The sequence below is a fragment of the Nanorana parkeri genome, unplaced genomic scaffold, assembly GCF_000935625.1.
Source record: "Nanorana parkeri isolate BGI_ZX_2015 unplaced genomic scaffold, ASM93562v1 scaffold202, whole genome shotgun sequence".
Taxonomy (NCBI): Eukaryota; Metazoa; Chordata; class Amphibia; order Anura; family Dicroglossidae; genus Nanorana; species Nanorana parkeri.
In genome coordinates, this window is record NW_017306470.1 from 565,549 (window position 1) to 581,532 (window position 15,984).

The following is a 15,984-nucleotide window of genomic DNA, read 5'->3' on the forward strand; positions in this document are numbered from 1 at the left end:
AAAGAATAAAATATACAGTGCTAAGTAATTTTCCTGATTTTTTACAAAGGTCACAAGCACTGTATTTAATGGCTGTCATCTGAAATGGTAACTACTTGTATACTAGGGCTTGGCAAGGTCCTAGAGGTCGGGCTACCATAAATGACAGTACTAAATGAAAAAATAATTCTGATACCTTAAGTGCTAACTGAATCTAAACTGACCGTATACCATGACCTTAGCGCAAAGTCTGAAACACATCAAGCATTTCTGTACCTTGAAAAATAACTGTTTAGATGAAGTCTCCATAGTTCTAACAGTTATACACATGTAAAGAATGAAAGAAAGTGGCTAGTTCTAATTAAACATGTCATAGCTAGGGAGGTTTGTACACCATGCCTAGCTAATTTATGTCATGCCTGATGAAGGGACCCTGAGTGGCCCCGAAACGTTGCTTTATGACTAGATGTGTGTACATCAATAAAATGACCACTCGTTGAAGATTTTACTTTGGTATGCTGGTGATATACTTTACTATTTGGATTTGAAGTGGTGCCATCCACTATCACTGGAGCACCCACTTTAAAAAAGGGACATACCAGTAAGGAGTGCAGTGGAAACCTCTTTGGAACTAGCTAATATTATGTTCTACCAAGATTTGTACACTGTGCCCAGCTGATATTATGCTTTACCAAGATCTGTGCACTGTGCCCAGCTGATATTATATTCTACCAAGATCTGTCCACCTTGCCCAGCTGATATTATGCTCTACCAAGGTTTGTCCACTGTGCCCAGCTAATATTAAGCTCTACCAAGGTTTGTCCACTGTGCCCAGCTTATATTATGCTCTACCAAGATTTGTACACTGTGCCCAGCTAATATTATGCTCTACCAAGGTTTGTCCACTGTGCCTAGCTAATATTATGCTCTACCAGGGTTTGTCCACTGTGCCCAGCTAATATTATGCTCTACCAAGATTTGTACACTGTGCCCAGCTAATATTATGCTCTACCAAGGTTTGACCACTGTGCCCAGCTATTATTATGCTCTACCAAGATTTGTGCACTGTGCCCAGCTAATATTATGCTCTACCAAGATTTGTACACTGTGCCCAGCTGATATTATGCTCTACCATGGTTTGACCACTGTGCCCAGCTAATATTATGCTCTACCAAGGTTTGTATATTGTGCCCAGCTAATATTATGCTCTACCAAGGTTTGTATATTGTGCCCAGCTAATATTATGCTCTACCAAGGTTTGTATATTGTGCCCAGCTAATATTATGCTCTACCAAGATTTGTACACTGTGCCCAGCTAATACTATGCTCTACCAAGGTTTGTCCACTGTGCCCAGCTAATATTATGCTCTACCAAGGTTTGTATATTGTGCCCAGCTAATATTATGCTCTACCAAGATTTGTACACTGTGCCCAGCTAATGTTATGCTCTACCAAGATTTGTACACTGTGCCCAGCTAATATTATGCTCTACAAAGATTTGTACACTGTGCCCAGCTAATATTATGCTCTACCAAGATTTGTGCACTGTGCCCAGCTGATATTATGCTCTACTAAGATTTGTACACTGTGTCCAGCTGATATTATGCTCTACTAAGGTTTGTACAGGAAGGGGGTGTGGCCCAGAAACGCATCAACCTAGGCATACTGTGCTGTCACACAGGAACCACCATCTGTGCAGCTCTCACATGCTGTGTCTTGCTTTTTGCTAAGACTGAGGATCAAGCTTTGATTTTAAAAGTTCATTGTTATCTACTCTTTTGTGAGTATTATTCTACTTTTGCCATTTGTTTAATAAAAATGTATCTACACTAGGGAAGGCGCCTCTTGTTTTTTCTATAGCTAATATTATGCTCTACCAAGATTTGTACACTGTGCCCAACTGATATTATGCTCTAGCTCTACCAAGGCTTGAACACTGTGCCCAGCTAATAATCTGCACACCAAGATTGGTACACTGTACCCAGCTTATATTATTGCCCCAACAAGACCTGTACACTTTGCCCCGGATGTAATTATGTCCTAATAGAATTTGTACACTGTGCCCAGCTGATATTTTGTGTTACCAAGATTTGTACCCAGCTGGTACTATGCCCCTGGTACTAGGCTCCTCCATGATTTGTACACTGTGCCCAGCTGATGTAATGCTCTATTAAGATTTGTATACTGTGCACAACTGATATTTTGCTCTGTCAAGTTTTGTATACTGTGCCCAGCTGATATTATGCTCTACCAAGATTTGTATATTGTTCACAGTAGATATTTTGCTCTATTAAGACCTGTACATTATGCCCAGCAGATATTAAACTCTGTCAAGTTTTGTACGCTGTGCCCTGCTTATCATATGTTCTAATAAGAAATGTACACTGTACCCAGCTAATATTATGCTCTGCTAAGTTCTGCATACTATGACAATGAAAATATCAAACACTTCCCAGCCTCTTGTACACTGTGTGTACACTGTTCTCTGATAATGTTCTGCTTTGCTAACTGTCGTACATTGTACCCACCCCAAAGTCAGATCTACCAAGTGACCTGTGTCTAGCCAAAGTAAATTACATTGAAGCCTTTTGGACTGTCCAAATGATTAGTCACAAAAACCATCCATTCTCCAAACCATCTGCACTCCACTTCTATACAGCACAACAACTGTCCAATCCGAGAGGAAAATGGCACTTGGAACACACTGCTCTGGACACTTCACCCCCACTCTAGGTTCCGTTTATTAAAACATGCTGTATTTGTATGAGGATAAACCGGCGAAAGCTTTTTGACTGGACCACCATTCCATAATGGCAGAGACAACCTTGCAGTAATTTCTTGTTGCTCTGAGAAAAGTGTCCTTGATTCAGTTTCAGTTCTGGCACAAAATGGCAAGTGAAAGTTGATTTGGGATCCTGAGCTTTCCTAGGATCTTACCAGAAGGCAGGTGATGTTACCCTCACCTAGGCGCTACAAGTGGGAATTGGGGTGTAAGGTTAATGTAATATCTTTTCTGCCACATTTTTATGCACGGGGTGGGGTCTAAAGAACCTTGCATTTTGATGGAAGGTCTGCTTTAATCTTATTCTTATTCTCTGAGTCACATAAAAGGCTGTGGTGAGTCAGAAGCAGTGTGAGAAGTTTATTCATTTTGGTGATTATGTAAAACTGAGGTTAAAGCAGACCTTCTAAAACCTACTAGAACACATTTCTGCGCTGTGATGCCATCACCTAGTATCCTGGCATGTAGCAGTAATTTGTGGTGATATCATTATTTTTTTTTTTTACTAAATCTAAAAGATAAAACTGTAATACGTTGATAAATAATCATTTGTAAAATATTTGTAAATTTTAATTTTTGCCTTTTTGCGGAACATTGTGGATGAATTAAAAACAAAATTTAATAAAGAATACATGGAGACTACGCAAACAGACCCTTTTGACTTCCATCGTGCAAAAGTGGCAACTGGGCACCAGCATAGTGCATGGGAAAAGAGCTAATGAGGTGAAGGCAGTATCAACTACAATAGACATTCATAAATAACTGAAACCGATTACTGTGTGTTATGGGTACAAGATATTGGGTGCTGCTAGAATTTCTATTAAAACAATACATGTTGTAGGTAGAAGACATTAAGGTAGTACCGAGGAAAAACTATTGCAGAATGGTGATGGAAATTCAGCTATAAAAGCAGCAGATACTCACGTGTAGTATATCAAATATTTGCACTGAATACTGCTCTATAACTATAAAACTATATTACAACATCATATAGTATATATCTCTATGCAGCAATGAATGATGTAGATGAAAATACTAAACAAAATACAACTGGAAAATAAATATTAAATAACTGAAATGGGTTTCAGAAAAGCAGTGGTGGGGATTTGGGGCTTTGGCAGGGGTTGATGTTAAATGATTGAATGACTGATAGCAGTAAACACTGATTGCAGGACAGGATGTGACATCAAGGGGAGTAGCTGCCATGTGTGAGATGGGATATACAGTGGAGGAGGAAGCAGAGTGGTGAGAAGAAGGGGAGAGAGAGGAGATGAACAGGATGAAGGATGGGGGAATGAAAGGATGGGTGCTGAAATGAGGAGAAAGTCTCAGGGGATGTACAAAAATGACTAGACTGGGGAAAATGTGCAAAGGTAAACAGTATGGGGAGGAGACACTGGGGGAAACATGAGATGACAGAAGTTACTGAGACGGATATATGCACATCTTAAATGACAGCATAGAGAATGTAGGGTTAACATAGAAGATGGGAGGAAAGAGCAAAATACACCGGAGGAGAAATCTGATGTTGATAGGGTAATAGAACAAAGGGGAAAAAGAAAATTGTAAAAAAATTCAGTTTGTAGGCCCTTCAGACACACAGGAATGGGGCAGATCACATGAGAACCACAAATTCCTCCAAAAGACTCATGTGATCTGCTGCAGGCGGGAGGAGTTGTACAATACAACGAGAGCTGGCACCGCCCATAGATGTTCACAAGCTGTTCACAGATTGGATGCAGACTGTTTGCATCCAAGTACAATTGTCTGCAGCTAACCACAGATTGTGCACAGCTCTCACTGTATTGTACAGCGCCTACCGCAAGCAGATCACTTGAGTCTCATGGAGGAATGCGTAAGACCCAGCGATCTGGCCCCATTCCCAAGTGTGAATGGCCAACATTTTATTTTTTTCTCTTCTGACACGTCTCCGTGTCAGAATAAAAAAAAAAAGAAAAAGCAGTGTTTCTCTCCTTGGCGGCTGGGAGCGGGAGACTCCCGGGGCGCCCGGGAGAGTATGCTGTCTGGAGATCAGTGCCTGGCTCCGCCCAGCTGTCAGAAGCAGGCTGAGCCGCTCGGCCAAGTTCGGGAGCTGTACGGGCTATAGTGAATAGCCCGTACAGCAGCCCTTCGGTTCTGTAGAACCGAAGGGGTCTTGGGGCCGAAGCTAGCCGAAGGATCGGCCGAAGCTACGGCTAGATCCTTTGGCTGCTTCGTGAATAGACCCCTGTATGTGGCTTGATTACCAAACCAAAACCAAAAAAAATAGCAAAAATGAATAAGTAATTAATAGTTTAAAATAATAATAACATAAATAAAAATATATGATAAAAATTAAATGAATACATTAAATTAACCATAAATAAGGATTATAGTAGGTGGAGTAGAAAAAACACTCTGATAATAAATCAGTGCTGTAATGCAAAAAGATCAAAGGATGTATTGGATCAAGTGGAGTTAATAGAAAGGTGCCATGAAAAAAATGAATGCTTGACATGAAGTCGAGCAAAAAAAATGGATGCATATATTAAAAAATGCATTGGTTAAGGAAAGGGTTTTTGAGGAATGTGAGAAGGTCTCAATTGCCTTATTGAGGCCATAAGGAGTCTATAAATCCAGAATGTCTCATGTTTGCATAATTTGTTAAACCTATTAAAATCGCGGGGACCTCTTCAGTGATGGTCGCTTGAAAAGAGGGTGTAGTCCTCGCTATGGAAAAGCCTTGACGAACTGTGTTCTTTAAAGCCTAATCTGATATTTGATCGATGTTTGTTTAATCTCTGTTGGAATGTCTGAATTGTCCTGCCAACATATTGCAGATGACAGCGAGAAGATAGAACATACATTGTCTGACCAAAACAAAAAATCACCACCTGGATTTAGGGCAGTGTTATGATCTGGGGTTGCTTCAGTTGGTCAGGTCCAGCAATGTTATGTGCCACAAAATGAGGTCAGCTGTCTACCTGAATATATTGAATGACCAGTTTTTTTCATCAATGGATTTTTTCTTCTCTGATGGTATGGGTATATTCCGAGATGACAATGCCAGAAATCATCGGGCTCAAATTGTGAAAGAGTGGTTTAGAGAGCATTTCTACACATGGATTGGCCACCACAGAGTCCAGGCTTTAACCCCATTGAGAATCTTTGAGATGTGCTGGAGAAGACTTTACACAGTGGTCTGACTCTCCCACCATCACTACAAGATCTTGGTGAAAAATGAATGCAACTCTGGATGGAAATAAATGTTACATTGCATAAGCTTATCGAAACAACATAATCAAAGCTAAAGGTGGTCCAACGAAATATAAGCGTGTGTGACTTTGTTTTGGCCAGGCACTGTATATGACATATTATGAGGAACAGTTTTCAAAAAGATTTAATGGACCAACTTGTTCCTGAGCTGTTTGAAAACAACAGGTTAGGTCAGGACTCTGTGCAGTCCAGTCAAGTTCCTCCACCCCAAACTTGCTCATCCATGTCTTTATGGACCTTGCTTTGTGCACTGGTGCGCAGTCATGTTGGAACAGGAAGGGGCCATCCCCAAACTGTTCCCACAAAGTTGGGAGCATGAAATTGTCCAAAATGTCTTGGAATACTGATGCCTTAAAGGAGAATTATGAGGTGAGTGATTTTCACTCAGCCTCATAATCAGAGCCGACCTGTGACAATGAGGTCGACTCAGTAGATCAGGAAGTGAGCGAACACATACCGGCGCTCGCTCACTTCTCGATCCTGTGCTGGCAGAGAGCCGTGACAGGGGAGGGACTGGATTCCCCCCTCCCCTGTCCGATCCTCCAGCGCTGACGGAACGGACGGGGCGGGTACAGCTGGCTCTGCCTCTAAATTACCAGAGCCAGCTGTCACTCACACAGCTGGGTGGATCCAGACATAATTGTCGGGATCCGTTCCGGCTGCGGCATCTCAGTATACCGAGAGCTGTAGCTCGCGGTATACTGAGCTTTGAGTGACGAGAGGACGCTAGTTTGTGTCCTCCCGTTACCCTTAGGAGAACTATGGGGAAAAACCCTAACCCCATAGTTCTCCTTTAAAAGTTCCCTTCACTGGAACCAAGGGGCCAAGCCCAACCCCTGAGAAACAACCCCACACCATAATCCCCCTCCGGCAAACTTTACACATGACACAATGCAGTCAGGCAAGTACCGTTCTCCTGGCAACTGCCAAACCCAGACACGTCTGTCGAAATGCCAGACATAGAAGCGTTATTTTGTCACTCCACAGAACACATCTCCACTTCTCTAAAGTCCAGTGGTGGCGTGCTTTACACCACTGCATCCGACGCTTTGCATTGCACTTGGTGATGTAAGGCTTGGATGCAGCTGCTCGGCTATGGAAACCCATTCCATGAAGCTCACACCTGGATTTAGGGCAGTGTTATGATCTGGGGTTGCTTCAGTTGGTCAGGTCCAGCAATGTTATGTGCCACAAAATGAGGTCAGCTGTCTACCTGAATATATTGAATGACCAGTTTTTTTCATCAATGGATTTTTTCTTCTCTGATGGTATGGGTATATTCCGAGATGACAATGCCAGAAATCATCGGGCTCAAATTGTGAAAGAGTGGTTTAGAGAGCATTTCTACACATGGATTGGCCACCACAGAGTCCAGGCTTTAACCCCATTGAGAATCTTTGAGATGTGCTGGAGAAGACTTTACACAGTGGTCTGACTCTCCCACCATCACTACAAGATCTTGGTGAAAAATGAATGCAACTCTGGATGGAAATAAATGTCACATTGCATAAGCTTATCGAAACAACACAACAGCAAAAGCGTGCCATAATCAAAGCTAAAGGTGGTCCAACGAAATATAAGCGTGTGTGACTTTGTTTTGGCCAGGCACTGTATATGACATATTATGAGGAACAGTTTTCAAAAAGATTTAATGGACCAACTTGTTCCTGAGCTGTTTGAAAACAACAGGTTAGGTCAGGACTCTGTGCAGTCCAGTCAAGTTCCTCCACCCCAAACTTGCTCATCCATGTCTTTATGGACCTTGCTTTGTGCACTGGTGCGCAGTCATGTTGGAACAGGAAGGGGCCATCCCCAAACTGTTCCCACAAAGTTGGGAGCATGAAATTGTCCAAAATGTCTTGGAATGCTGATGCCTTAAAGGAGAATTATGAGGTGAGTGATTTTCACTCAGCCTCATAATCAGAGCCGACCTGTGACAATGAGGTCGACTCAGTAGATCAGGAAGTGAGCGAACACATACCGGCGCTCGCTCACTTCTCGATCCTGTGCTGGCAGAGAGCCGTGACAGGGGAGGGACTGGATTCCCCCCTCCCCTGTCCGATCCTCCAGCGCTGACGGAACGGACGGGGCGGGTACAGCTGGCTCTGCCTCTAAATTACCAGAGCCAGCTGTCACTCACACAGCTGGGTGGATCCAGACATAATTGTCGGGATCCGTTCCGGCTGCGGCATCTCAGTATACCGAGAGCTGTAGCTCGCGGTATACTGAGCTTTGAGTGACGAGAGGACGCTAGTTTGTGTCCTCCCGTTACCCTTAGGAGAACTATGGGGAAAAACCCTAACCCCATAGTTCTCCTTTAAAAGTTCCCTTCACTGGAACCAAGGGGCCAAGCCCAACCCCTGAGAAACAACCCCACACCATAATCCCCCTCCGGCAAACTTTACACATGACACAATGCAGTCAGGCAAGTACCGTTCTCCTGGCAACTGCCAAACCCAGACACGTCTGTCGAAATGCCAGACAGAGAAGCGTTATTTTGTCACTCCACAGAACACATCTCCACTTCTCTAAAGTCCAGTGGTGGCGTGCTTTACACCACTGCATCCGACGCTTTGCATTGCACTTGGTGATGTAAGGCTTGGATGCAGCTGCTCGGCTATGGAAACCCATTCCATGAAGCTCTCTACACACTGTTGTTGTGCCAATCTGAAGGCCACATGAAGTTTGCAGAGTCAATAGCTACAGACCTCCAGACAGTTGGCGACTTCTGCGCACTGTGCACTTTAGCATGCGCTGACCCCGCTCTGTCATTTTACATGGCCTACCACTTTGTTGCTGAGTTACTGTTGTTCCCAGTTGCTTCCACTTTACATACATACACGCATACACGTTGTTACACCCTAATTTGAAATAAGCCAATTCATGTGTTAATGTCTGTTTTTGTAACCCTATAAGCCCCCGAAACGCATTGGCTGTTCCACATTGTTGTTTTTGAACCATTGCTATTATTAAAAGTTTTTTGACTTTTGGACAGAAAATCACTTCCCCACTCTATTCATTAAAAAAACAAAGAACTACAGAATGTATACCCTTTCCATCCCTGCTTTGCAGCTTTAAACTGTATCTGCTACATCGGCCCCTCTCAACCAGGGTGACATGGTACATTAGGGTACCTCCAGGCCTTCCTGAGGGGTGTCTCAAAATTTTGTGATGTATGACTCTGATGTGGAGGGCAGAACTCTGATGTGAAAGAGAGGTGCTCCGATGTGAAAGAAGGGGACTCCGATGTGAAAGGGGTCTCCTGATTTGAATGGAGGACTGCGAGCTGAAAGGGAGAACCCCACTTTTTTGTATTTTTGAGTAGGGTCATCCTTAAAATCCATTGCATTTTAGACTTGGGTGCCTCAAGATTTTGCAAACTTTGAAGGGTGTCATGATTAAAAACAGATTGAGAAACGATGTGCTACTCAATCACAAGTCCTGTTATTTTAACTCCTTTTTACTTTACCCCATGCCATACTTCATTTCTACTTCTCTTGTTCCATCTAGTAAGCCAATACTCACGCAGGGTTTCCAAAGGCATCACATTGTAGCTGCAGCCTCTCTCCCTCTCTTGGCATGTTGGGTCGAGGCTCAATCTTTGCTATTGGTTGGTCTGCAAACAAAAAAGCAAGTTTTCATTAATTAATGCAAAAAAGAGGCACATTAAATACGGCAAACAAGAGCAATATAATGCATTATTATAAAAATACTATAAATATATACATACATACATATACATACATACACACAACTGTATACGCATACATACATACATACATACATACATACATACATAAAACCTATCACCCTAACATTTTAAAACAAAGTCCTGAAGAAAAAGTTTTGTAAAACTGGAAACCCTTCTGTACACTTGGAGAGTCCTATTACAAAAATGTGCCAATTACTGACTATGTACCAGAATAGTCACATGACCATATAAGCTGTTAAAATAACCAGTATTTATTAAGGTATTAATTTAAAAGAATCATAAAATCGATAGACATAATATTTATGTAGTGTATATAGTACAAAGAACCTCCTAGTTCAGCCATCCCTCTGCCCATCACTATTACAAACATATATGTCATAATAACTAACATAACATTATAATAACTGTTTGTAGATATGATCAAAATATTAACATGTTGGTGGGTGGAATTATTTTTCACTGAACGCATTTTGTACTTGGCTTTGACTTCTTCAGGAGATGGAGGTATTAATGTGTATACAACTATTGAGAGCTAAAACCTGGGTCATAGCCTTTTGCAGAGGGACTGTCTGGATCACAAGGGGGTCAAGAAGAAGAACTCAATAACTTGGAAGAATCAACCACATGATCTAACTGAAACTAACTATTGGAATTGGTGTTATATAATTATATTGTAAGGCTCTGTCCATGTCACATATCTCCAAGTTTACTTCCACTCTGTTTGGGTCAATATATAATTACAAGCAACAGATCTGAACATTGATCTACAGAGTTTCACAAAAAGCTTGTCCCGATATGTGGCAAAGATAGGATGCACGCTCTTCCTTCTCCCCAGTACCAAGGCAAAGGCATGGAGAATCCCATATAAACTCAACTAGATACTTGTGCCAACTCTGGAGAAAGTACCACCTCCCACCCTTCATCCTACTATCCCCAAAAAGTGTTGCCATTGACTACTAAGGCACATTATTAAATAGCAAGATGGGGTAGGTGGGGTCCCCAATAATGTCCACACACACACAGAAAAGGGTATAGCAGACACTGACGTATACCTGTTAGATCACTCAATAATAAAGTGCTAGAAACACTGACAGGTTTGCTTTAAATGATAATGTTAAGAGAGATATTACTTGTCCTAGATGAAGCTCCCATGCTGTGATGGACGATGCCAAATATTAGAAGTATGATACCATGAGAATGGAAGCGTCATCTGTTGCAGGTAGCAGCAAATCAGATTCCCTTTAATTTTAAATTCAGCTGCTCATTCAAAATCAGCTGTTACCATTACAAGCCAAAGGCTGTAAAAGACTCACTGATCTATCCACAATTCTCACAGGAATTTGATACATCTAATTATAAGTTACAAAATTCAAAGCATTTTCTTAGATCTTTGAAATGAAACCTATGCATGTACTATAATGTGTTCTAATTTCAGTGATCATTAAATGTTTTAAAACAATCTCCTCGACTTGTAGAGATATGTAATACCCCAGTACTCCCACATTTCAAAGGATTTAATCAACTATTACTGCCAATGAGAAGCAGTTATTAGATAATTTTTCATTATAATCGTCCCACTGGGGGGCGCTATTCTCTTATTTTCCTGGTTATTTTTTTTAAAATTACATTAATAACGATGATAAGGAGGACAAATCGTTTTTCCTACTCGGGCCTGATGTTGATATTTCTTTACTGTATGTGCAAAAAGAAATTGTGAAAGCAAATTGCATTTGGGCATAATTTTGGGCATATTTTCCCTTTATTGGCGAGCCTGCTGTCTGACTCATTTTGCTGCATAGCAGCCTAGTAATAAAGTTTCTCCTAAATCCATTCAATGTTTAGATCACACCTCAGTCTATTCCTCTGCTAAGTGCCAATGCTTTATGAAGCACAGGGAGAGGAGCTGCGGATAACGTACCAGATCCTTAACACTTTGGAACAAATACATAAATCTAATAATGACACAGTGGCTTGGGATAACACACAGAAGACTCACGGCCAAATAAGGCTGATTTTATCATGTGCGGGAGCTTGGAAACGAGAGACTCTGCAGAGATGAATAAAAAGGTGACACAGCTCCAGGGCATACATTAAAGAGGAAGAAGTGAAGAAAGTAATGAGAGGGTGTTATGGTCCTGGTGCACTAGAATTGTAGCAACAGGGTATATTGTGAACATTAGGCTTTGAGGAGCCTGCAAAAGGTAGGTAAGCAGAACTGTGAACCAGCCATGAAGTCAGGTGACTGCCTTCTTAGGTCTTGCTCTTGCAGGATTGCAGCAAGCAGTAAAAAAAAGTTATTTAGCAGTTTCAACACTACTATACTCTCTGTGTGGAGCCTTGGTTGTTGTACCCCTGCACTGAATTTGTGGCCACCACATCTTAAACCTGAGTTTAAAGTTTGTGTTAACACTATAAGGGTTATTCACTAAAGAGCTGAAGAACTACGCCGGAGCTTCGGCTAATCCTTCGGCTCACTTTGGCCGCTGGAGCCCTTTAGTTCAGCCGAACTGAAGGGCTCCTGTATGGGTAATTCCTAATAGCCCGTACAGCAGCCAAACAGCTCAGGTCGAGCCAAACGCATATGCTTCAGCTCGGCTGAGGTGAACACGAAGGAGACCGTTTTCCCCGCAATAATGTAAACAAAGAAAAAAAAGGGAAAAAAAGAGGTCCTCCTCTCGACCATACCAGACTCTCTAGGTCTGGTAGGAATTTTAAGGGGGAACTCCACTCCCCAAAAAATAAGGGTAAAAAATGTGGAATATCCCCTAAGATTCCCAACCGGACTCTTAATCCGTGCACAGGCCTGGCAGGGCAGGAAAAGGGGGGACGAGCAAGCACTCCCCCTGCACCATACCAGGCCACATGGCCTCACCAGTGGGAGGGTGCTTTTCCAGGGTCCGCCCTGGAAAAGCACATTGTCCCCATGCCGATGGGAGCAGGAGCCTCCTCCTCACAATCCCTGATCCGTTGGTTGTGGGGGGTCTGCGGGCAGGGGAGCTTATTTGCATCAGGGTACCGCTTTAATTAAGAGGCAACCAGATGCCGCCCCCCCTTGTGAATGAGTCCCCCCACTCATTCACTAAAGGGTTAAGGTAAAAAGTAAATAAACAGCCCACACTTTAAGAAAAAATCCTTTAATTTAAAAAACAAAGTTGGTGATAATTCCTTTAATAAAAATCCCAAAAATTGATCCACTGAGGTAATCCAAGGTTCAATCATGACGTCCAGAGTTGTCCACGCCGACTCGTCGAAATAAGAAAAAAAATAAACAGACGCCCGCCGACCCGTTCGCACCTGACAAATTAACAATTTGACATATGCCGGCAAAATGGAAACAGATAGGTGGAGCTAGCGGTGACATCACCGCTGGCTCCGCCTATCTGTTGACATTGTGCTGCCACATGTGAAATCGCTATTGCGAGTGACGGCAAAATTAAAACAAATGGGTGGAGTCGGCCATTTCATGACTGGCTCCACCCATTTGCTGTCATTCAATGACAGCCCACTGTCCTCAGGTCATTTGAAGACAGTGGGCGGTCATTGAATGACAACACATGGGTGGAGCCGGCCGTGACGTTCTCAAACAATTCATCCCCACACAGCTATCACCTTTTGTATCACTTTTCTCTCCCTTTTAGAGTGTAAACACCTAAGGACCCTCCTAACCATATTGTCTTGAATTGTATTATAACTGTAATGTCTTCCTCATATTGTAAAGCGCTGTGCAAATTTTTGGCGCTGCATAAATCCTGTACGATAACAATAATTTAGTGGAGAAAAAGAGCAGTCAACGTCCGCTGTCATACAGAGACCACCCTCAGGTAAGACAGAGAGTTGATGTGACCTCAGTTCTCTACGTGTAGTGGGAACACGAGAGCAACAGCTGTGTGTAGGGACGGGGATTGTTCATACTCATGTGATGAAGAAAGCCTATAGCATTTTGCAAACAGGATTACAGAGTGTTGCAGCTTTACAGTTTTTAGCTGAAATGCCAACAGACTAGATTAACATCTGCGTTCATTCATGAGTAGGAAAAAATAGAAGTGCTATGACACCTTCCTACTACCAAGGCTACAAACACCCCAAAGCACAATACTCTACCCATGTGCAGGATAAAATGAATATGGAAACAACTGGAGCGGTTTATAAATCTACACAAATGTGACAGGATCTGAGTAAGCGGACAGGCCATACAAACCCAAACAAAGGACAACAAGAAGACTTTGGACTGTACCGATGATCTAATTTGGCTAGGTGAAGAGCATACTTAGAGAGACTGTGAAAGCAGCTTTAAAGCAGATAAACTGCATGATATTTAATATGCTAAAGCACTGTACTCTGCATTGGAAGACTGTGCAATAGGGTGTCAATGCAGGACCACAACTGCAAGTTAGGGACTGCATACTGTCACTCTGTAACAGGCAGTACCTGAACAAGAACCATTATGGCAGGATCACCAGTTATTATTTTATCAATGAATGCATTTATAAAAAGACTGAAAATTACTTTTGCAATCAGATTAACACATTAAAGCTTATATAATAGTATAGCATTTGGGATTACATATAGAAAGAAAACAAGGGTGAACACTGTTTGTTTCCAGTTTGTGGTACTGGTTCCCAAACATGAGCAATAACAGCTAATCCTCCTGCTGCAGGCCAGGGAGATCATGGTGCAGCTTACCACTAGTGGCTGAAAGAATTTTCCGAATGCTAGGTGAAAGCAACATTATGCAACTTACTAACAGCATTATTCAGCTTACTAACAATCTCAACTATTCCTACATGTGTAGGGGCAATGTTGGCTTATATCCAACACAGAAGCCATTGCTCTCAGTTTAAAGTGAACCTATCATTAGGTATTTTTTCATAATAAGCACATGCATGCTATGTAATGTATACGTGGAGAACTTACTGATATAGAATACCTGCTTCCCCTGACAACACCTTCATCTGCTTTTTCCATCATAGAGACAGCACCATCTTTGCTCAGACATTGTCAAGGGCCAGCATCTACTTCCTAGAATGAGATGCCAGCTTATAGGCGACAGAATCATGTATATCCCGGGGCTTGTGCAATTTGTGGCTGTGCTCACAAGTGTCTGTCAGGTCAGGTTCACACCTGGGCGATCCGTGAACCGCGAGACAATTGCAATCAGCATGGCCACAGAGTCGCCCATCACAGATGATCACGCTATGGGTGCCATTGTTTTTTAATGGCACCCCAGTCGCGCTGGGCTGATCACGTGGTTTCCTGCTGCAATTCCGCTGGTGCAGCCGAATGACAGCTAAACCAGCCGCACGTCATGTATCGGAAAAAAAGGTACCTTTTTTCTGCGATTGCCGCACGGATGTTCCCTATTGAAATCAATGGGGTCACACGGCAATCACCACAGAACACCTATCGATCCGGTAAGGAGTGCAGCAAGATACATCTTCTTTGCATGGCAATCGCTGTCTGCAAATGTGCACGGCCGCGTGATCCCGGGTCGCACGTTCCGGATATCTCAGGTCTGCACCGGCCCTTACAGATCAGCTCCTGCTGCTGCTTTTCAACTTGTGACTTGCTACAAAGTTACAATGTTGCGGTGTGATCACAGGAAAACTAAGATAATGCTTCCTCCTGCCGGCAACAGATTGATTGCATCTCAGCCTGGAGTTCGAGAACAGCGTGAAGGCAGTGTGAAGGATGAGAGCACCACAAATCTTTAGTTGGTTCAGTAAAGATGTATTATTCTTAATAAAAGATCATTAGGTAAAGACAATGCATTTTGGGGACTCACACCTCCCCACTAGCATAAGCTGTGAGCCCCCCTGAAACGCCTTGACTTTACTTACCGATCTTTTATCAAGATTAGTAAACTTGGTCCAGTTATAGATTTGTTCCACTCTCATCCTTCACACTTTCTTCTGATTGTTCCAGGGACCCATATGGTATATGATAGAAGACTTGAGATCACACCAAATGATATTTAGCTGAGTCCAGCGCACCACCAACACCTATTTTGGCTTTTTAATGATGAAAGGTAGAGATTTTTTGCAGAATAATAGTTGGTATATACAACTGTATATTATGACATGCTACTGCTATATATTATGACAAGAATTCAATCATGTGGACTTGTAAAGTTACTGAAAGGTCTGGGGACATGGGGATCTCTCATTGTACTTAGTCATTAATACTGCAATGACAGAGTGCAAAGTGCAGTACCTATAGCAGCCAATTAGAATCCATCTTAAAGTGAAATGTGACTGGT

The 15,984-nt window shown here is 42.4% G+C and overlaps 1 protein-coding gene across 2 annotated transcripts in view; it reads right to left on the reverse strand.

The window, feature by feature from the left end:
- The window catches only part of CADM3 (cell adhesion molecule 3), a 378,944-nt gene that overhangs the window by 45,815 nt on the left and 317,145 nt on the right, over window positions 1-15,984 (reverse strand). For both annotated transcript variants that reach the window (XM_018555565.1, XM_018555564.1), the window contains one exon: window positions 9,542-9,632. In XM_018555565.1, coding sequence (XP_018411067.1) covers window positions 9,542-9,632 — 91 coding nt within the window. The remainder of the gene's footprint in view (window positions 1-9,541; window positions 9,633-15,984) is intronic.